Consider the following 24905-nt stretch of genomic DNA (forward strand, 5'->3'; position numbering starts at 1 on the left):
AAACCAGAAATAAGACAACTAAACTACTATCAATATTAAGTAGAGTTGGGTATTGCCAATATTTTCGTATTGCGATATATTGTGATATGTGTTGGCATATTGCAATATATTGTGGCCACTGGCCACTGTAAGGACTCAGATGTGATTGTACAAGAGATCAATTGAAAATGTTTCCAAATTAAAAACTTCACTCTAAAGTTTGGAACTCGAGAAAAAGCGTCCGCCATTTTGGTTTGTTTATCTTTCAACGAGTGCCGGTACCAATCTACTTTTTCTTATTTATACGGTTTAAAAGTCACGCAAATGTGCAAATAGCTATTAATTATATGACCAATAAACATTCTCAAAACTATTAATGTATAATATAAAGGAAATACAAATGTTATTAGAACTTTTGACTACATCACGAAATTTCCGATCGTATCGGGTGAACCGGTTCGCGAAAAGTGTACCGCAATATATCGTATCGTGAAGTTCGAATTGCAATATACCGATTAACGGGTATTATCGCCCACCCCTAATATTGAGCTATCATTTAGAGAGAGTGAGTGAGTATGGTTTTACGCTGCTTTTAGCAATATTCGAGCAATATCATGGCGGGGAACTCCAGAAATGGGCTTCACACATTGTGCCCATGTGGGGAATTGAACCCGGGTCTTTGGCGTGACGAGCAGACACTTTATCCACTAGGCTACACCACTGCCTCTGCATCATTTAGAATACTATCAATAAGAACTTGTTGAAATGTATTCGAAAATCTTCCCCCCCTACTTTTACTATTTATGTTTTCTTACTTACTTGATCATTTGTTTTTCAAAACATCTGAATACTTTTTCTGGGGACCTACTAACCTGATCTGGGGAAACAAGAAATCCATGCACCTACAAAGATATATTAAAATCAAAAGGTCGATGGAAGTCTAATGGTAAATGTAGTGAATAGCAAGATGCAGGAATTCAAGGTCTGAATATTCATTCTATAATTTATTTGTATTCATACCAAGAACCATTATGAGAGTACCGTATAACAATCGAGATTAATGACTTACAGAATGTTACACTTACATACAAATATTCACGAACAAAATCAAAGGAAACTGTACAAAGAGCATTAAATTAATATGCAATCAGAATAGTTCCTCAACCTTTTATCACATTTTCAACCTACTATAGCAACAAAATGAAAATATTCATGAACACAATCAGAGGAAACTGAACAGTGACAACAGTGTGCGAAATTACGATGGTCCTGTGGCCCCTGGCTAGTAAAAAATTCATCAGGACCACTAAATGATAAGTTTGCAGTGGTCCTGGTGGCCAGTGAATTTTGTATTGATAGTTAAGTAAAGCTACAAATTTTATTTTGGACCAGTGAAGTACAGACTTGACCACTAGTTATTGTCCACTCACTGGTGCTGTTGTCAAGCGGGACATTTTGAAAGGTTTCTTTCCCTGTGCTAACACAATAAGTTATCAGAACAGTTCACAAACCTGATTTCAACACTGAAACAGGAACTCATTTCTACATCAGCTCAATTTACAGATCAGCTGAAATACCCAAACTACTTGAAATGCCCACAACCATATGTGCATAGCTCCTTCGAATGCTGAACGTTAGGTACAGGCCCTTTGGTGACAGCCCTTCTATCAGGGCTGGGGTCAAGTTCAAAGGAACCTACTGCAGTCTACCCTTTGAAGGAAGGACAATAGCATGTCAACAAATTGTCTCCTCCCAGTGGAAGTACATCAAAGTGAGTTAATGAAGCACGTCCGAAAACATTCTCCAACCTGGGTTTCAACAATGGGCGTTCCAAGTAACCAATGAAAGATACTATATGACAGTCAACTAACTTTTACATCTGTCTGCAAGGGTATGAAGGAAACATAAAACTGTTTATGGTTATATTTGAGGACATAAAATTAGGGCTCTCTCTTTGAGAGAAATGTCTACACACAGCAGCACAGAAAATACCTTAGTTTTATTCACAAAATAATATATTGATCCTTCAAGCAGAAAGTTCATTGCCTTCCAAATTCACACTGGCATTTTCATAGCATATATTGAATATACTACTCAAAGTGGCCATGGCAGATTTACAACATTATTTGAAAGGATATTCAGGAGATAAGGATGTTTATCTCCATTCTACCATAAATGCGTTACTAAGATTTAAAAAAGATACATACTGTGTTGGAAAATCAGAAGTATATGACGTGACCATATACCTCTGAATGACTTTAATTAACCAATCACAATCCAGTGTTTACTGAAGCCATGGTAGAATGGGTGTTCTTTAACTTCATTTTTGAGTGGTATATGAAACAGACACTTTTAGGAAAACAGAATCTGCTAAATCTGAGAAATAACGATAACTTGTTATGACAGGTAACCTAAATTTTTGAGGCAACAAGTTTTCATCGGTAAGATCTGAACATGACAAAGTCCTTGACCTTTGTAGATTTTCTTGTCCTACAATACATGTTGGTATACCACTAGAATGTAATATGTGCCTTGTCTCAGTAGGGTGTTATCCATCATAACGACCCATGCACTCTCAACACACTCAGGTCAGACAGTTCTTTTCAAACAGGTAAAGCAAGTAATGGGATAAGTTGTATATTTTAAGGGAAAATGAGGAACTTATTTATGCTCGTCTGAGCAATATTCCAGCAATACTGGGGGACACCAGGCAATGGCTTCACACATTTTACCATTATCTGAAACTGAGAGCTCAACCTTCAAGTTGACAGAACACTAGGAAGTCCAAATTTATATTTATACCTAGTTATTTGTGTTAATGATAAAATAATTAGTCTGTGAATTTATCATAGTTAGCTTAATTAATTATATGAACTGACATTAATAATTTTTCACCTTTACCGTGTTACAGAAATAAAAACTTTTGCCCACAGTTTGAAAAAAATCCACATAACACAAGAAGTAGAAGTCAATTCTTAAATGTATCCATGTACAGGAAAATGTAAAAGTCATAAATCAAGCAGGACGTTAAGCCCTTGTACACGTTCTGTGTATCTGCCATCTATATATTACCTTACTCAGACTAGCCACCGTTCGACACAGTCTGTAAATATCAGGTACTAATACCTCTCTCATTGTTAAGCTTCTTACCGGATCAGCCTACTTTGCGTGGTACCTTACATTAACAATATACCATGGATAGTAAATATCTGGCTGCATATTGTGGCTAGTGTTCCGTCAGCTGGGCGTTATTGCCTGTCTGCTGGTACTCTACTGTAAACACTCCGTATACAAGAACATTGTATACACAGCGTATACATACATTCGAATCATGTGAAAGCTCCTCACAGGGTTAATAATATCTCACCAACAGTGTTCAAAGTTTATTATATATCAGCATGCCTTTGGGTAGAGCTTTCATAATGATAGTTACCCTTATAACATATAGTTGGCAGGTACCATTATATTATATAGGTAATACTTACCCTCAATATATGTCTGATGGTACTCGAACAATGTCAACCTTACGGATATATCATGGCAGGGGACAAAAGATAACAGCTTGACGCCTTGTATCCATGTTGGGAATTGAACCCAGGTCTTTGGTGTGACTGCACACACTTTAACCACTGGGCTACCCCACCTCCCCTGAACATTGGGTATGAAATGTCTATGCAAGCTAAAACATCTTACAGATGCAATTGTTCTTGGATTGGAAGGCAAATTGGGAAAACAAATAAATTTATTCCAAATTTGGACTTTGAAAAATATAATCATAGGTATTTTAACGTTGCATTCAACGTAATGATCCCCCCCAAAATAAACATTAAAGCTTCTTTTTCTATTTTGGACTTGTTGTCAGTATAATACAAGGGGTGGTGGGGTAGCCTAGTGGTTAAAATGCTCGCTCGTCACACTGAAGACCCGGGTTCGATTCCCCACATGGGTACAATGTGTGAAGCCCATTTCTGGTGTCCCCGCCGTGATATTGCTGGAATATTGCTAAAAGCGGCGTAAAAATAAACTCACTCACTCACCAGTGACGCCCAGAGAGCCTGATGCTAATATCAACACGAATTTCAAATTTTTCACGGACTTATCCTGACTGACTGACTGACTGAGTTTGGTTTTACGCCGCTTTTAGCAATATTCCAGCAACATCACGGCGGGGGACACCAGAAATGAGCTTCACACATTGTACCCATGTGGGGATTCGAACCCGTGTCTTCGGCGTGACGAGCCAACGCTTTAACCATTAGGCTACCCCACGGCCCCGACTTATCCTGAAGACATGGGACTATACATCGACCATGTAGTATCATCTATACACTTGAAAACAATGTTGAACAACATTATCCAATACAACACAATATGACTGTACCATCTACCACTTATCATATGGGTTAATATCATTATCAACCACAAAAAACGACCTTGAGGCACAAAACTAATTGACCCTAATCGCCTTAAGAACCCTCAAGCAACAGCAAGTAACACTGCAGGATATGTTCGATCAACAGCACAACTAAATTACCTCATCAGAAAATCCATACCCCTCAAAACGATTAGTCACGTTAATAACCAACAGATTTAACGCATCAAAGATTCGACAAATAAGCTTTGCAACTGATCTGTGTAAAAACATCATTTTGTGCATTAGCATTGAAATTGATCAATGATTTAAGCTGACAGTTTTGATAAGACTTGATGGCGTGGCTAACGAAAAGTGCACCGATTACGTGTCAGATTTTGTGATGTGCAGCCATGATGTCCGAAGCAATATGAATACTGGAGTTTGATTTATCATGATTAATCGTCAGAAGAAAGTCAAGAAATATATTACAACAAATCCCTTCTTGTTTGACTGAATCAGGGAGAATGACAGCCATTTTAAAATCTGAATTCAAATACTTCTTCACACATGCAGTGTCAATGTACTAGTTTCTTACAACTAGCAATACTGAAATTATTGGAATCAACAAATAAAAACAGAGACAAAAATCAAATGCTTGATTGTGTATTACATTGTAATCTTGATCTGTGGGAAGTTTAATTAGTGCATAACATAATCCAAAGGAAAAATCTCACAGTTTATGATTTGAAAATCTTCAGCACTTACATCAAAGGACGAGGCCCCTGGTGCAATATTGCTATTTGTTTAATAGAATCTTGTTTCAGGATGCTCTATAATTTGGGCCCCATGCCTTTTAAACTTCCCTTGATGTTGACAAAAAAGAATGGCTTTGAAGTATTGCATTGAATATTGACAATAAGAGCACTTTGCAAATGAACAAACAAGTACCGATAATGGATTATACAACTTCAGTAACCCATGTCAACACGGTCATAATTTGAAATATCAGATCTGAGATGTGATACTAGTAGGGCAATAAGTTTGTAATGAACTAATCATTTGATTTTATCGTTGGCACACTACCTCAAATCATCTTGCAGTCTAAGGTTTTAATATATAAGCACAATCACTCTGTGTGTTTCTGTATTTTTTATAGATATTTATTGATCTTTTTACTTGCTTTACAAGACTGGGAGAAAAAGACTGGAAATTATTTAAAAAGTGCATTTCACAACACATATTTTGGATACCCAAGTTCAATAATAAAGTGAAATGAAAAATTCACAAGAGTTTATCTTGTCTGCGTAACAAATTGTGAATAAGATATGTTAGTATCTTCAATCTAACAAAAAACATTCAATTTTATTTGGGCATTGTTTTGTAATAATACTTCCATATGTCTTACCAATGTATTTGTTTTTCATTCATTAGCAGTACTATTTTAGTTTTTCAAAATTGTTATTTTTGACCACATGCACTGAAGTTGAAGCCAAACAATTTGTAAACTAATAAACACTAAAAGGCCTTTGTTGATAACATACGCCATATATACAATGTCCAATCAAACATACAGGTGAATCCTACACACGACCACAAATGATACTCTGAAACCAATATCTCCATGCAAACACAAATATAACTTTAATCTCTACAATCAATGGAACGCAATCACGTAATATCAACTGCAATGAAACTATGACATGCTTAAAGCACACCACAGAGTGACCTCTGCGAGATGACCTTCAGATAATGAAGATAGCCGACCAGTGCAAAGTAGGTCCAGCTGTGTAATGGCCATGAAGTTAAATTTGAAGTTATTTATGACCTGTCCTGTCCAGTCCTGCAACACGTCTGCACTTGTCCTTCATGTTACACAACCCATAAACTAAGCACAATGTGAGAGGTTCTACTGAAAGTCAAGAAGACAAAACTTTTATTGATAACAACTTTGTCATTCTTTACAGCAACACTTCAGGGCTACTTCCTGCTCCTTCGTCAAATTTAATTAAGATCAGCTCACACTCATTGGGCAGGACATGATTTGGCAAGAAACCGAAATTATAATTTTCTGTGTTTCCTAGGCCACAAACCTTGTCAAAGACTTTTTTCTTAATCAAACATTCCTTTTTTCCAAATTTGATTTATCAAACTTAATATTTTCTTTATTTCAAATATATGTAACATTATGGCATTATATTCACTGAAGTAATGTGTAAATTACTCTTCCGTGCTTGAGAATATTTCGTTCATATGACAACGTGCATGTGTGTGTATGTGCGGCTGCTTGTACTAGCCCAGACTTAAGCTGGTTTTATAGTGCTCGCCCACTGAGATACCATGCCGCAGTGAAGCATGAATACCTCACTCAGACACATTATACTGACTCCCGAGCCGACCAGTCCTTGTTGTACCCATTAAAGCCGAGCACCAAGCAGGGACCAACAAGTACCATATTTTAACGTCTTTTGGTATGACGTGGTCGGGGATCGAACCCGCGACCTTCCACTCTCCAGGCGGACGCTCTAACCACTACACCACGGAGGCGGTCCTGTGTATCAGAACTGTTATCAGTGAAATACAAGTCACCTTGCACAAGCCATCACATCTGTTTTGACTAATGACATGAAAGGAAAATGTGAAATGTTTTGTTGACATTTGCCACGTACACGGGGCCAACAATCTTAGCAGGCCAAGATAATCTCCATCAAACTCAATAAAAAAATTTTAACTTGTTTTATTTAGGATTTGAACATCCTGTCAGACCATCGATAAAGGGATTTGCGTTTTAATGGTTGGGGGTTGATGATTTTGATATGAGATCAGCCCTTATTATTTAACATTTCAGAGTTCAATCATTTCCCTTTTGACATAAACAAGTGCTTGGAAACTAAGAACCTGTTCACAGGTTTGATTACTGAAAAAAAATTAGGTTTTGATACATACCCTGGATAATCAAAAAACCATAAATGCCACAGAACCATTTTACTAAAGTCAAAGGGCCACTGCACTATATTCATAGAACCACTGCATTTTGTCATAGAACCACTGCATTAACATCAGAAAACCATTGTATTAAAGTTATAGAACCTCTGCATTATATTCTTAGAACTATTAAATATGTTAAAAGTTGATATTGTTGTATTTGTTTCAGACATATCTTCAAAATTGGCCTCTCAAGTCCATAAACAGGAAGTACAGACGCTATGAGCTATAACTTTGAGGCATGTAAACTTGCTATCAGTTCATAACCAACTGTTAAAAGCAACATAAAACTGACAGGAGAACATAAATGACACAAACTGGAGTGAATGAAAACAACCCAATACCAAATAAACTGTACGATGACACCCGAAACAAATAAACACGATTTCAGGAAATCCTTGAGCATTTTAGCACCTGTTGACACACTCTCATTAAAAATCGGAAATTTTAGTGTTTTTTTCACACACGGGTGGTCTTGGACAATAAATGTGTTGTTATTTGAAAGTGACACCTGAACTTTTGACACTTTTGACCACTGACTATCAGCTGCTGGAAGCCTTTCTTTCCGTCTTGAAATTCACACACTTTTGGAGTAATGGATGTGATTGACAGTGACAGCTTGTGTTCAGTCGATTTAAACAAACAAAGCCATGTGGCAGACCTTTGACATGATATACATTCAAATCATGCCATGGTAATACAGATGTTGCCATGGTTACATCCTACCATGTGCTGTGATTATATTACTCTGAATTATTTGAACTTATTTATTGCACATTCAAACTTGAGTAACTATTTCAGATTTGTATTAAATCTTAACCATGTTAACAGTTTAAACGATAACTGGTGTTGTTCGGCTGATTAAACCATGACATTTACTGTACAGGTGATTAAACCATGACATGTACTGTACAGCTGATTAAACCATGACATGTACTGTACAGCTGATTAAACCATGACATTTACTGTACAGCTGATTAAACCATGACAGGTTTTGTACAGCTGGCTGAATCATGAATTGTTTGATACATTTGAACAAAGCATGAATTGTTAGTTACTGCTGATTAAACCATGGCAGGAATTGTACAGCTGATTAAACCATGACATAACACAACTAGGTTACATTTATCAGCAGTTAAGTCCACCTCAGTTTGCAGAAATTCTGCACCTATTCCACTGTCGCATATCGCCTACCTGGGTTGTTGTGAATGGCTGATTGGTAAGCTCTCACTCTAAATACAGTCAAAGGCAGCCTGTTCCCAATATGACTAACTTAAAGTGGTACAGCTTTCATGACATTTTAAAATACAATGCTTCACTTCATGGAAATACCATACTGATTTTCATTATCATTATTAACACCTGAAAAAAAAAAATTCACAGAGAAATATAAATTTCATTTTATGTCTCTATAAAAGAGCAGTCTTATTATTTAATGGCATCAACTCATAGCACATGTAGTATGACGTGGAATTAATATCTCCGTTGACAAAATGATTTTAAAAAGGACTGATTACAAGACATTCATGATTTTAAAATTAATTGATTGATTGAATGGTGCACAAGTACATGAAATTGTAGTATCCTCTCAAACTATTGATTTGTAATTGAGTTTTGAAGCAATTTTGTTTTGGTCTGTTACATGACTTAATTAAATTATTTGTTCATTCAGTAACAGGCTGAAAAAAATTATTTCATCTAGTTGATTTATTGATATAATTTCTCCACTAATTCAATTTAGCCTAATGTAAACCAAATGTTCAGTAGCAATACATGCCATGTGGCTCAGTTTGATAAGGACCAAAGAGACTTAATTTTAACTGAATTTGTTGACAGAATATCGAAGCCACATGTCTGTTGGCCAGGTCCCATACATTTTCAGCATGTTTCAAAGATTCCTGCTATGTATGTAAAGCTCACCAGGTGGCGCTGTGAGATAAGCAGTAGACACTACGTTTCTGTCATTAGGCCACCATAAACAAATATCTGTTTCAGGTGATGTGACATTACCAAGTTTGTTTATAATAGACAAGCAAGAGATTTGTATTTATCCAAAACATGACATGATTATAGGTTGATTCTGAATTGGAAAGTATTAGATAATGTCAGCGTTTTACCTCAATTCACAAACATGGGACCACCAAGTATTAGTTTTAAGGGACCTTGCAGGCAATACGAGTGTCCTGTAAAGCTACAGTGGAGAGAACTGTATGTTTTGATAATTTCTTTACAGTCTGGAATGAATCATTAATCAATTGGACCGATGGGTGAAATGACGCATGTAACTGCTCTGAATGAAACAACCAAACACATAGCAAAGTCATAGATGTGTTGTGGGTACAATGAATAATATTGTGTGTCCACATTTTTTTTGGCCTCCATTTTCTATATATTTGTGCAAAGTCGACTGACATTTGTGCGTCACGTAAAACACTGTAGTGGGTAACAGTCAGTCAGAGCTGATCTGTTGGATCAGGCTTGTTTCTCTAAAAAATGTTGTTGGGATTTTTTACCCAGTATGTAAAACAGACGAGGAGCTACCTGCTGTACACTGACACAGGTGTAGTGGGTAGGCCTCATGTCAGATCCAACAAAAGCACCAGGCAGCGAGAGACCTCCGCATGAAGCTATTTATTTATACATTCAGACTCTTTGCTAACCATATTGCTAAGTATATACACTGGGGCAAGAGTTACTCTTGCGAGAATAAACTTTGACTTGGTAGGTTTCGAGTGTCAATGACAACACTCCTTAAATACTGTTATGTGGTTGACAAATGGGCCACCATGACAGTCTATATTTAAAGACATTGAGATATGATCTAATTTTAAAAAGGTAGATTATTCACAATTTAACAGGAATAATTCAGAAATATGCACTAAAAGGTTATTAAAAAGAATATTTTATGTTAACTCAGTATTGAGATAAGCAGTATGATGACCTTTGAATTATTTCATGCTTTGTTTAATAAAGAATAACAGATATAGAATTGTAATATCAAATATGCCCCTGCATATCAGACAAATATGTCTTCAAAATGCTGAGAAATGAAGTTCTGTTAAAGCTTTCTATCAAGCAAGCTTAGAAGGTGCCCACATTAATCCAAAGTTGAAATCCTATCATTTTCTCTTTCCATGCTCTTTTATGTTGAATAACAAGTTCTTGAAACCCTGCTCATGAGACAAACAGACAGAGGAGAGACCCTCGGTCATCGGCATTCAAATCAAATTTACACAGACAATATCAAACCCAGCAGAGTTTACTTGTTGCCTTGAATACAATATGAAACCATGATCGAATCTAGGGAATTCCTCGTGTCTTTTGTGACAAAACACTCAGCCATCAAGATAAGGGGCTGAAGTGTGTTGTCCCTGGTTAGATAAACACTATCCCGCCTCACAGACTAATTTTGTTTGATCTGGAGTAAAGAGAATAAGACCTGATTTGTCTACCCTAAGGATGTGTAAACTTGATGGAATAACCGGATATCTTGTACAGGTTTCAGATGAGCAAGGGGCATATCTGGTATGTCGAGGCAAAGAGAGCAGCTCAGCTGATGGATGAAACAATTTGCACAGTTTGTTCTGAAAATGAGGTCTTGAGAATTAAGCCTTTAACTTTCACGGAGTGGTCCGTGTTTGCTGTTGTAATTAGAAAATATTTGACGACCTGAAGATGTCTCTAGGAGAGTGGCTTATGCTAACACAAGGATTGTTTTGTGGTGAAGGTGAGTTTGAGAACGGTCCATTAAGAAAACACGAACAAGCAGCACGATCAGAGCTGTGAAACTCTCTTCCTAAAAAATAATCTTTGTTGCAAAAAGAAGGATGGAAATTTACATTTTAATTATCTTCACCCTTAAATGGTCATTCTTCTTACACGTCTGGATCTTTCAGTTTGTAAGAACAAATGAGTTTTGATGAAATAACTTCTGGAACTGCAACTACTTTTTAAATTAATTTTCATGCATTTCTGCTGTACAACACCAACCCAGGAACAGCTAGATAGCTGTTTTCCAAGTCAAATATCAAAACAGTTGTAAAGAAAGCAGTAGTATCAAGTCCCTAAAACCAACTGAATGAAGTGAGATCCTAGGTATGCATGTATGCACATATAGTCATGGTCTGGACATTTCAAATATGTTGATATTTGGCATGTCTCTCACCGTTGTACAAGTATGTTAAATATTTTGATACTTGGCACAGTCTGTCAGGCAGTTGTCAGCACATTGTACAGGTACAACAAGTCTTAAGTCTTGTCAAAATACACTGGGTATACACAGCTTCAAGATATGCAGTGATATTCAAAGACCGTTATTTTCTCAATCCTGACACATTTGTAAATAATTCCCAGCACAAAAATGCCAAAAATGCCAAGAGAACAGATTCAGTGTAAAATGCTCCCCTTTTCAAGTGCTAAACATATTACATCATTTCTGGTTTCAATGTTCAGAAGACATACAAAATAAGTGCAAAGCAAAGCCTTTATGATAATAACTGTAGCAGTTTGAATATGGTTGAGAATATCAAACGTTCAAACACAGATTGTAAAAGTCAAAGTGAGTTATTATTGATTCATGGCTGATCAGCAAACTTGCAGCTACTCCCCAAGAGGTAATTGCCAGCATTATTACAACAGCTGGCCAACATGTGATAAAGATATTCATGATACACAGAGGTACAGATAAGCTGCACATCTGCGTAAATTACGCAAATATTTATGTGAAAACTCAATTCCTATTAAGTCTGTTGCGTACAAGTACGCTTGACTTTTTGTAAATACTCAGTGATTTTGATCTTACATGCATACACACAAAAATGTCAAATCTTAGCTTGTGTACTTTAACATTCAGCAAACCTACCAGAATTTGAAGTAAGCAGACCCACGCGCTACAGATGGAGGTTACTGAGGACAGATAGAATAACTGAGGTATATTGTGAGGTTCTATTTCAGTACATGAACTTGGCAACTTGCAGTCTTTCTTATCTTTTCTGGTATTACAGATCATATATACATAACACACACGTAAACCGACATTGAAACCTGATTACATTTTCACAAATAATTGAAAATGGCAAAATACCAAATTGAGGTTGAGTAAGGTGGGTACAATTTATTGGTTACTCAAAGGAATATTAGGATACCCAATTGAGATGAACACAAGCGAGTACAAAACTCAATGACCCAAAAAGTTATCTGGAGCTCTGATACAGCTGGGGACTGAAGGTGACTGACTGCTGCGACATGTTTTCATGCCAATAGTATTTGATATTTTAGCTTGACATGATGAATAAAATATTTCCATAAATTATTCCCATCTGTTGTTTTCTTCAGTTTTCTTACAGTATCAACTATCTCCGCATCTCATTAAACCAGTGAGTAGTATATGTGCACGAAACTATTTCCCTGATCAGGTTGTCAATTAGTCATCCCTTTTACGTTCTCTCTTAATTACTGCTCATTCAGTAAATCGTGATAACGCAAAACAAACAGCTATACAATAACAAAAGATCACTTCACTAAAAGGCTTTCACGGATGTCATTAATAGTCCAGACAAAGACATTAATGATATAATCAATGGCTGGTTAATAATTAAACGCTGAACAAACAATAGGGCTGAAGAATCTATAGTAATTTGTCAATATCCAATTACTGTTCGACAAACACTTGACACACTTTCTGGTTAGTGACACCATCAGATCAGCGTAAGGACAATGCTAATTATGGGGTATTAATAAAGGATATTCATTACAAAATGGTTAAAGTTTTCCTTAACCCATTTGCAACATGTTTCTTGTTTGTACAGACTATTTATTGTACATTTAAAAATTTAAAATGAAGGAGGTAGAGTTAGAGACCATTTGATCCACTGGACATGTAAACCTTTCAAATTTTGGAAAGCCTTTGAAATATTGGTATGAACATTACGAGACATGTTCAGAATATATTAACCTGAAACAGCAGGGATTATGCTTAATTAATCTGTTTACAAAACAAAACTTAAAAAAATGATGATTTCTTCGGCATATTAGAACTAATCACTGACGTGTTCCCAAAGCATCACAAAACCGTGTAAATACCTTATAAACAGTTTGGAAACTGTTTTAAAAGATTACTTCTTCATCTTGTTTGTAAGGTATCTGCATCATGAATGAAGGTATCAACATATCAAGGTATGTAATGTTAGATATGTACGTAAATACAAATGAATTTACATATCTATTGATCGACTCTACCGATAGTAAGTTTATACTTCATGCTGTCTGTCCAGCCCTGAGGGCTAGGTGTAAAAGATACAATCCAACCTGTGTTTTTTACATACATGTGACACCAGAGCTCCAGATAAGATTTAGCTCATGTGGGTACTGTACCCACTGTATTTTTAGGGAGTGGGTATTATGAATGTTGAGTGGGTATTTCATTTTCCGTTACCCACTGCTTTCAAATATGTGCGTATTTCAGTCATTTTCAACACTTAAGTATTGTGTCATTGAGTAAGTTTACTAAGCAGGTATGTTCTGCCTTATGTCATACCTAATCAAAACCAACTTAAATATAAGGGAAATGATTTCATAAAAAATCAGTCATCCTATACTGACAGTACAACACTTGTGCTATACTAACAGTACAACTTGATAGCAATCGATGTCTTTTTCATTACGCAAGCGATTTTTATAAGTATATTCCGTACGCATTTGTTTTAAACTTTTTGTGTATCTAACAGTTTAAATGCGTAATTGGTACGCAACAATTATTTTTCAATGCGTAATTGGAAATTTTCTATGCGTATTTTACCCGGATACGCAGCTTATCTGGGCCTCTGCGACACTAATATATACTGTTTTATTACTATATGATATATGGATTATTGTTATTATCAATAATGACATTTTGGAGGCTGCTAGCTACCAACGCCACGATAAGCTTCTTACAGAATGGAGAGTTGGTTTTACAGTAATTCTTACACACAACTAGTTTTATACTTACTTCACAACAGATCATATGCTTAAGAAAATAAATAGTTTGTAGCTGCTTACATAAGCAAGGCACATGTTATACATATTAATGTAGGCTAAGAAACTAATCTAGATGGGCCCACTACTCACGAAGCCCTATTTTCAAATATTGCTAATTCACAGAGGGACCTGTGTCTCAAGGCAATGATAGCACTTGGATGATAATTCTCCCATGTTTAGTTTAACACAGACTTACAACAGCTGAAGCACTACATTAGCTTTGAGAAGGTCTACAACTACAGCAATGCAAACAAATCTGTTTCTTATTCAAACCATCCAAATATTGAGTAGGTAGGTCAGGGTTGGATCTTTTTACTTCACGTGTGTAATAAATGGGTGAGTTTATGTACAATGGCCATGAGACTACAATAAAACTGAAGCCTTATTCAAGAATGTTCAAGGGATTCATTGTGACCTGTTCAGAGGTCAATTACTGGCAGCAAATATCAGAAAAACGTCCAAATTAATATTCATATAGTGATGGCAAATGTGATGGCTTGATGAAGATGACAATAAGAGATAAAAAAGATTAATAATATATTACTTATTAATTATATACCTTGATTACATATAATTTTATATTATATATTACCACTACATTGAAAGCAATATCAAATACCGTGGATATTTTCACACAGAACTGAGACTTGTTAAATGAATAGATGAAAGTGGTTTCTTTTGAAAAAGTCATTATAAAAAAAAATATGACATCCATCTTGTTGACATATTTTTCTGTTTTTGCCAGACAGCATTCCGATAATACATCATCCAGAATAGAACGATCGTCACGCAGACATGACACGTCAACTTTAATAAACTATGATCGATGTCTTCATACACTAAGCTTGGCTTATTACTGAGATATACATCACTGGAGGCAATACAGCTCGGCTACCATAATACGTTTGTTTGAGGTACTAAACCTTATTCATTTGAATAAGTGAGTGAGTTTAGTTTTACACCACTTTCAGTAATATTCCAGCAACATCACATCAGGCGACACCAGAAATGAGCTTCACACATTGTACCCATGTGGGGAATCGAACCTGGGTCTACGGCATGGGGGTTGAACGCATTTCAAATAGGGGTAAGAAGAAAATAGTGAGTTAGTGAGTGAGATGGGATTCCATTTTAGGTGTGCCAGCTTAATGTGAAAAGATGTCTGAAGTGATGCAGGTGTTAGAGTGAGTGAGTGAGTGAGTTTAGTTTTATGCCGCTTTCAGCAATATTCCAGCAATATCACACTGGGGGACACCAGAAATGGGCTTCAAACATTGTGCCCATGGTGGGAACCGAACCCAGGTCTTCAGTTTGATGAGTGAACGCTTTAACCACTAGGCTACCCCACCTCATCTGCAGGTCTTAGATATTTCACAACCACTTTGGTAAAACCCATAAGCATTGGTATGATGCTGACAAAAATCGCAATACGTCACAGGCGAACTGAGATTTAAACTCACAATCATAGGTTTGATCATGAACACAGTTTTGGTCAATGAATTGTGACGGCATAGAGAACTGGGTACATATTATCCCATGTAAGTAAATAGAAACTATATAAGTACATATTAAGCTGAAATTCTCTTGAGACTTCTTCATGTAAGATACCAAGTCACTAGTAAAATGATTATTCAGGTTTCAAGAAACTTTCCTTTCCAAAAATAATCTATTTTTTAATAATGTGTGTCATTTGGGAATTGAAGTAATCCTTGAATGCATTTTTATTCCATTAAACATCATCTTTAGAAAATAACATTTCCTGTTATCAAAGGCGGAATTGTCCTCCACATAAAAACACTTTCATATTCAGAACTGTCAAGTAGCTGTTCATCTCAAAACCTTCATTTTTAACTGAGGTTAAAAGGTTCAGTGAAATGAAACGTTGAAGATTCAGTTAAAAGCTTTTATAGTGTGGATGAGTCATACGTGAGTATCGTCATGTGATACACCTGCTACATTAGGGCTTTGTTTGCATAATACATGTTGTTTGAACATCAGTAATGAATTGTTATTTTACGTTTTAACTATAACAGCTCGGACAGGCTGGAAGAATACTGACACTGTAGAAACGATTCTCTAAATATGACAAAGTGAATTTTGATTATACACCTGAGTTTCAAGTCAGGTCATGTTTATCTACTGTCAAAGTAAGCATAAGTTGAAAGGAATTGCTAATTTCTCCAAATTGAGATATGAAGTGGCCAATTTTGTGTATTAAAACGATGTACAGAAAATTAAAATAACACCTGATGAACTTGAACCCACAGTTTACTATGTGATATCTGCAATTACAAATCTTCACGTATCCATTGCTACGACAACTAATGTTCAAAGTAATAACCCCTCGAATAATACCACGATGAATCACTCGGAATGCGGCATAGATAAGACTAGCCACAATGTTGACAATGACAGGCTCAGACTTTTAGCTCGTTCTAAGAATATCATAATTTTAATCTTATTAAGTGCTGTTTACAAATTGCAATGTAAAATAGTAGAGACAAAATCATAACATGCAAAACTGATCGTTTTGCGCTGTCAAGATTGTACGTGATCACAAATTTCTTTTGTTAAATTGATCTTCAAATGAAATCAAACGCCCTTACCTTACAAACTCTCCAATTCGTCTGGGGTCTTCCGCAATAAAATACATAATCTTTTCATGAACACTTTCCAATTTTGAATCGTTGAACTTATCCTTACGGTAGGAGGCGCAATCGAAAGTTTGAATCTGTGCAGCGTTGAGACTCTCCCGGATATAATATCCAAGACAGAAACCCAGCAGAAACAAAATGACGACAGTCACAACAGCTAACACACACGTCCAAAGACTCACACATCGTGGTCGTTTGGAGGGAATACTTTCTGTCGAGGGATAATCTAACAAGGCATCATTTCCCATCTCGTCGATATCGGCATTCCAAGAACGATACCTCCTGTACGAGCGATCGGGAGTCGCCATGTTGAGCGTTGCACTACTACCTGTATTGTGAGCCGACTCTTCTCCCCGCGCGCTGAGTCCAGCTATTAAAAGCCACCTGCCGCTGATAGCTCAGCGTTCAGGTGTCGTTCAAATGGCTTCCGTCGACTGTCAGCGGTCGCACGCGCTCACTCCCTGAGTGACATAAGTCGCTAAGGTAGAAGTTCACTCTGGTGTTACGTAACGGAGTCAGGTATTGCCCGGCAAGTGGTACCTATTTGGAGCTGATTACCGGTAATTGCTATTTACGGGAGGTTAAATTGGACGTGATGGGATCATGTTAACTACACGAATTACTGTGTTTGTGAAACTGACGAACGACCGTCGTATACCTATGTCAAATTGAACACGTAACTGGAATGCAATGCATGGTATGTTTGCCCATTTTCTGTATCAAGTGATATTTTTAGCGGGCCAGTTCAATTTCGTTGAATACATGCTAGTACAAATCTCACAAACGAAAAGCTATAGTAAACATGTGCAGTAGCATGTTATGTATGGGATTACGATTTCTTGGTAATCTATAAAGGGACCGTTCATAAATTATGGCTGGGGGGGTGTGTGTGATGGTTTATATGGCTGTCTGCGTAATGGGAGGACACCAGCATGTACGGTGTGAATGCCCCCTAAATGTGTATGTACAAAGTAAGTGACCTCCTGCATGGCATGTACAAAATGAATTATCCCCTACCCATAATTTCTAAGCATATTCTTACAATATTTTTATGTACAAAATTGCTGACACAACCCCCAGTACATGTGTACAAAATTGCTCCCCTCCTCCCCATATCCCCAGAACAAAATGGGTGCCCTCAAAATAATCATCATTTAGCCATAAATTATGAACGGTCCCTAATTATAGTGTTTGGCGCAAATTACCCAATCCCCCCAAAATGCTTGAATTTTTTTATTCACTACCAAAGGGTAATCCCAATTATGAAACGTTACATTTTACCCTTTTATAAAAGGGATTGTATAATGATAGTAGACTGATAACTTCAAATCGTGATCTCAGCATTTGAAGCTTTTACCTCCAACTTCCTCAGGAAATGATTTCGCGACGAATCTGTCCCCATATCCCGAAGAGGTTCAGATTGGATTCCCATTACCCCGTGCTTGTCTCCACATGGGATTTAGGAACAGAATAGATCCCCAGTACCCCATGCTGGTCTCCACAGCAGGTTTAGGAACAGAATAGATCCCAGTACCCAATGCTTGTCTCCACAGGGGATTTAGGAACAGAATAGATCCCAGGACCCCATGCTTGTCTCTACAGGGGATTTAGGAACAGAAGAGATCCCCAGTTCCCCATGCTTGTCCCGACAGGGGATTGATTTAGGAACAGAACAGATCCCCAGTACCCCATGCTTGTCTCCACAGGGAATACCGGGACACAGTTGGCATCCGATACCCTACGTTAGTGATATGATCCGACTTGTGAGTGTCTGACTGTCAAAACGTGTGACCTGAGTGTGTCATTGTGTCCGAATGAAGGGGTCGTCGGTCAGACTGACAACTTTACTTTGACCAGCCCATTTCTGGTGTCCGCTGCCGTGATGTTGCTTGAGTGTTGCTGGAAGCGACGTAAAACCATACTCACTCACACGCTCACTCACTTCTGACACTATAATGTGTTTATAACTATCCAAGTATGGGAATGAATAACAAAAACAAAGTCTTTACTTTGGCTATCGTGTTGCATACAGGTTTGTTGACTGCGGTGTACGGCATCACTCACTCACTCACTCACTCACCCACCCACCCAAACCCACCCACCCACTCACTCACTCACTCACAGCACATGTGCTGTTCCTACCATGCATCTTCGTCCAAACCTAGGAATCAGAGAAGATCCGGGTTGGAAAGGCCCCAGCACCCGATTATTGTCGTACAATTTAAACCGGATCATGTGGTCAGGATTTGTGACGTATCCCAACAGCATGGACCGATGCTCAGACTACCACTGGGACATTTGTTACAGGCCGCCGTCATATATCTGTATTACTGTTGATTGCTGTAAAATAACACGCAAACTGTCACTTTGTTGGATATTAAGAGCGATAGGTCTGTTCGAAACTATCGATTGACTGTTGATTTATTGATTCAAGAACAGTCAAACGGCTTTGGAGTTATAAGGTTATCGTTTATTTTTGAAGCAAGTCAGATAGTAAGGCTATTAACGTAACCTACCTGACAGCGTTTCTGTTGCTTGAAATACATGTTTTAAGAAAAGTATTCTGTGTAACACTCAGGCTCTCAGGGCGGTGGGGTAGTCTAGTGGTTAAGGTGTTGGCTCGCCGAAGACCCTGGTTCGATTCCCCACATGGGTACAAAGTGTGAATCCCATTTCTGGTGTCCCCCGCCGTGATATTGCTGGAATATTGCTAAAAACGGCGTAAAACAATACTCACTGTGTAACCCCCAACTGTGACGTTAATCAGTGCATTCTGTTTTCTACCGCAACGAAAAAGCGATCTTGGGTGATCCGGGTAGACTCGGTGAGTATTAGTATGTATATACCCGGCCTCTTCTGTACAGAGGGCAACGGAATGTCAGAGGGTATATAGAGACAAATCGGGTACCGTATTTCATTGAAAAAAACGCGCGATAATAATTGCCAGCATGACCTGTCACGTGGGCCTCCACTCATGGAGGTTCCGGGTTACGTTTGTTTGTTTGTGCAATTCCAGCTCTATGTCTGTACATTTGTATATAATCGTGTCTGGACCAGACAATCCAGTGACTGACATCATGAGCATCGATTTACGCAGATGGGATACGACATGCATCAACCAGGTCAGGAAGCCTGACCACCCGATTCCGTTAATCGCGACACGCATGGAATACTGAAAATCCATTTCTAATCCAGATCTTCACGGGTTGGTTCATATGAGTGAGTGAGTATGGGTTTAGGCCGCTTTTAGCAATATTCCAGCAATATCACGGCCAGGGTAACCAGAAATGAGCTTCACACTACTGGTTCATGTGACAAGCATGATAATTAGAGGTGACTTATGGGATCGGCTGGTCAAGCTTGGGTACTTGGTTGATTTCATCGCAAGCCACGCATTTTATACAAAGATCCTATCATGTCTGTTTGGTATGGCGACAAGAAGGGACATCGTTTTCTCACCTTCAGTTACCACCGCGAGAAAGCGACAACACGAGCAAAGAAAGTGAGATGCGGTGTCACTTTCTCGTCTCGTGTTGTGGCTTTGTCCCTTTCTGGCGACCGTAACTGATCGAAGGCGAGAACGCGATGTCCCCTCTCGGACACCATAGTTTAGTATCATACTTCCAAACAATTCCCCACGATGAGCTACTTGTAAATATTTTTCAACAGTATCAGTTGTGAACCCCATGCATGCCAAACCAAGGGTGATTGATAGTAATCTGTTATTACACGTGTTTTCTTATTTCCACAATCTCACACTGCATTCGTCAACTTCTTCAGTTGAGATCCCCACATGGGTACAATGTGTGAAGCCCATTTCTGGTGTCCCCCGCCGTGATGTTGCGGGAATATTGCTAAAAGCAGCGTAAAACCAAACTCAGTCAGTCAGTCTTCAGTTGAGTCAGTTGTCAAGGAGGAATGCAAGGAAATTTGTGCGTAAACAAGGAAAAAATCGGTGAAGCAATACCCGACGCCATGCGAAACGTCGTGCATTCAACCAGTTTTCGTTACGAAACTGGCTCTGTTGGGTAGCCTTATGGTTAACGCTTTCGTTCGTGTCGGCGAAGGCCCGGGTTCGATACCCCGCATTTGTGAATCCCATTTTTGGTATCACCCGTCGTGGTATTGCTGGATTATTGTTAGAAGCGGCGTAAAATCCAGCTCACTAAGTCAGGTTACAAAATGCACACACGCATACTAACACACACCTATACACACAGATGTGTATTTTATGCACACATACTTAAGAAATACAGTTCGCTCTACCACGATGTATAGTGTAATAAAGCACACTTTCGTCCTGAACTATTATAGTTAAAGTACGAGGACGCTTGCGTGGTAGAGCAAACTGTATTTCTTTTCTAAGATGCCAGATGTAATACTTTCTAAATTAATTACGATTAATTTAAGCAGGGGAGACTCTATATGTTGTAGAGTATCCCTGATTTAAGGCAGAAAACAAACGGCGGTGTCGGTGACCTAATTGAGGAATCCTCGCACAGGGCTAACTGGCGTGCTGTTCTATTGATGTGTCTGCCCCCTACGTTAAGACGAACGTTACCAGAAACCCAAATGATAACAGTTTGATGACGGTTAACGTTCGGATTAAATATCTTCTCTAAATTATTTTAATTACATCTGTGATTAACGTAAACCATATGGGCCAACATGAACGTCGCATTTCTACTACCAACGTAAGTTTAGATCAGGGACATCCAGATGAAGCGGAGTAGTCAAGCGACATTCCACGATTGCAATGTGGGAATGTCAACATTGCGAACGTTACCGTGTCGCTGAAAACTTGTGAGTCGGATTGAGACATTTTAACTATCGGAAAACATAAACGCAATGTTTCAACCAGTGATGTTAGCTGCGTGAAGCAACTGCAAACCAAGAAACGGGATGCAACGGAGTAGTTTACTGTAGGAGGCGATGACAATTGACATGCATCGTGACGTCTGTCAGGCCAGTAAGGCTCATCATCAGCCCAGGGCCCTCGCCCCCTCTACACGCAGCCAAGACAGCGAATGGGACTTCTCACAGGAAACACTGCCTAGTCGAACCCACCAAGAACTTTCCGGAGAATATGAAGGCTCCCCAACACTGCAGCCTTCTGCATTACCCAGAGTGTCAGAAGGGCTGTGCTCCCGGTGGAGAACCCGGGCACTCTCCTGATCTGCGCCAAGAGATCAGGAGGTACCAAACCAAGGGCACCGAGAACAATGGGTAGCTTGACGACAGGGTACTTGGAATGCAAGCGGGACATTTTAAAGGCGAGGTCCGCATATTTATTATGCTTTTCCTGAACCTTGCCAATCACATTGCTGTCAAAAGGGACAGAAAATTCAATGATACAAATAAATTCATTGGCATTATCCAAAAGGACAATATCAGGTTTGCTGTATATGGGCCTATTCCAGAGAAGTTTGAAAGCATCATTTTCCATGACGCCCTGGACATGTTCAGGGTCGTACCATGGATGGACCTCGGAGTCAAAGCCACAGGCATGGCAAAGACGGTAGTAAAAGCAGCGAGCCATGCCATCATGTCGTTTCAGATATGCTTTTTTGTGCCAAGGAAGGGCATCCACTGACAAGGTGTTGGACAGTCTCTGAGAATTCATTGCAAAGTCGGCATTTCATATTGATATTTTCCTTAAGAATCACATTTTGGCGATTACGAGTGGTAAGTGACTGGTCCTGAGCAGCTAAAAAGGAAGCCCTCAGTTTCACATTTAAGACCAGCCGACTTCATCCAGGCGAAGGAGTCGGTGGGATTGCTATTCTGTTCCACACACTGCATGTACACACGATGTAATGGCTTCTCAGCAAGCCTCTCCACAAAAGACCGACTCTGGGCAGACTTGGTGAAGGACTTCACCTGGTTTACTCCCATCGCTGTACCGTCCAGCAGTACATCGCCATCAGCAAAATCAACCTCAAATTTCAGATTCTGTCCAACAACCCTGGCACGCTTAAGGTAGCTGTGGAATTCCTTCCTTTCATCATGAGTCTTCACATGCATCCCCAGAGGATCGTCCGATAAATAAATATGTGCAAAAGTACACAATAAATTTTATCATGAAGAGCCTCCACATTAATCAAACCCCGTCCTCCAGAACTAATTGGCACATATAAACGATTGAGAGAGGAACGAGGGTGGTGGGCTCTGTTATCAGACATGATCCTTCTGGTCAGGCGGTCAAGACTCTGGATGTCTTGTTTTGTCCAATCAACTACTCCAAAGGAATAGGAAAGGACTGGCACAGCAAAAGTATTGGTGGCTTTGACCTTGTTTCGAGCATTTAGCTCTGAACTCCAGATTTTCTTTAAGCGAGATTTGTACTCGGCCCGAAGTTTTTCTTGAATTTGAGCACTCTGGAGCTTGTCTCGAACTTGCATTCCAAGATAGGTGTAGGCCTGATCTTCCACAAGATGCTCAATAACTCCTCCCCCTTGCAACCTGACCGATCCATCATTAGTTACCTTGCCACGTTTCAAATGAAGAGGATTACATTTGTCGAGCCCAAATGTCATGCCAATATCATTAGAAAAGGACTCGACAAGGAGAACCTGCTTTTTCAAATTGGTATCTCCTTTGGCAAGGAGCTCGATGTCATCCATGTAAAGGAGATGAGTAAGCGGTGTTGGGGATCTGTGCTGAGGAGGTCCGGGATGGTAACCTTCCTCTCTATTGAGCAGAAAGCTCAAAGGATTTAGAGACAAACAAAAAAACAAAGGACTGAAGGAGTCCCCCTGGAAAATCCCCCTTCTTATTGGAATAGATTCCGAAGTCTACACCTGCCCTTGCGAGTACATCTCAAGTTGAGTCGACCAGCAACTCATTAAAGCCTTGAGTAAATCAAGTAGTCGCTTCGGGAGGTCAATACAACGAAGAGTGAGTGAGTGAGTGAGTTTAGTTTTAAGCCGCACTCAGCAATATCCCAGCTATATGGCGGCGGTCTGTAGATAATCGAGTCTGGACCAGACAATCCAGTGATCAACAGCATGAGCATCGATCTGCGCAATGTGGAACCGATGACATGTGTCAACCAAGTCAGCGAAACTGACCATCCGATCCCGTTAGTCGCCTCTTACGACAAGCATAGTCGCCTTTTATGGCAAGCGCATGGGTTGCTGAAGACCTATTCTACCCCGGATCTTCACGGGTTAATACAACGAAGAGACTTCAGAATCCATTCATGAGGGACAGAGTCGTATGCTTTCTTATAGTCAATCCAGCACATGGAGAGGCTGCGGTGATATGTTTTAGCCTCTTCCAAAATCATTTTCTGTACAAGAAGTGAATAATTTGTATTGTGTGTTCAAACATGTGATAGGGCGGAAGTTTTTGGGATCAGTCAAGTCTCCTTTATTATTATTAATATAGACGGTGTCTGTTCTCCCCAATATTTCGTCAAACATGTTTTATAGTTGTTTTTAACGCGTAATTCGTTGTCCATTAAAGAACCAATCAGATACTGCGTTGATATCAACCTATGTGTATATGCGTCTGTTACAAGATCACCGGGTATATGAGAAAAAGGAAAAAAATAGATATGTCCTGTTGAAACACATGTTTGCAAGCCTTTGTTTGCAAACTTGTTTTGTCCTTGCGAATCTCTCTTTGCCACAGCTACACCAGTCGAGGTCGTAAACTAGAGCTGATATTCCCACTTACATATTTCACCCAAAATAAGCCTCTGTATTTTACGAGCTCAACGTTCGTGTATATTCGTCGACCTTCGGTCTGGTGGCGTCCACATTCAGCTCGTTTTATCAAGTACATGACGCTCTTAACTCACTGGTACATGCTCAACACACATGCACAATATATTAGTGTTGTTCTATGTATACTCTTCGTGAACGCAATTTATATGGACAAAATATATAGACGTATAGTATTCTTTTAAATTTTTT

At 38.8% G+C, this 24905-nt stretch overlaps 1 protein-coding gene across 1 annotated transcript in view; it reads right to left on the reverse strand.

Annotated features, from left to right (window-relative positions):
• Nucleotides 1-17506, reverse strand: part of LOC124277261 (glutamate carboxypeptidase 2-like) — a 62440-nt gene extending 44934 nt beyond the window's left edge. Inside the window, exon 1 of the mRNA XM_046712911.1 lies at nt 16939-17506. Within this exon, the coding sequence (XP_046568867.1) occupies nt 16939-17294 (356 nt within the window). The 5' untranslated portion in view covers nt 17295-17506. The remainder of the gene's footprint in view (nt 1-16938) is intronic.
• Nucleotides 17507-24905: the final 7399 nt, after the last annotated feature.

This window comes from Haliotis rubra, unplaced genomic scaffold (genome assembly GCF_003918875.1).
Source record: "Haliotis rubra isolate DU_JTF1 unplaced genomic scaffold, ASM391887v1 Scf22, whole genome shotgun sequence".
Classification (NCBI taxonomy): domain Eukaryota; kingdom Metazoa; phylum Mollusca; class Gastropoda; order Lepetellida; family Haliotidae; genus Haliotis; species Haliotis rubra.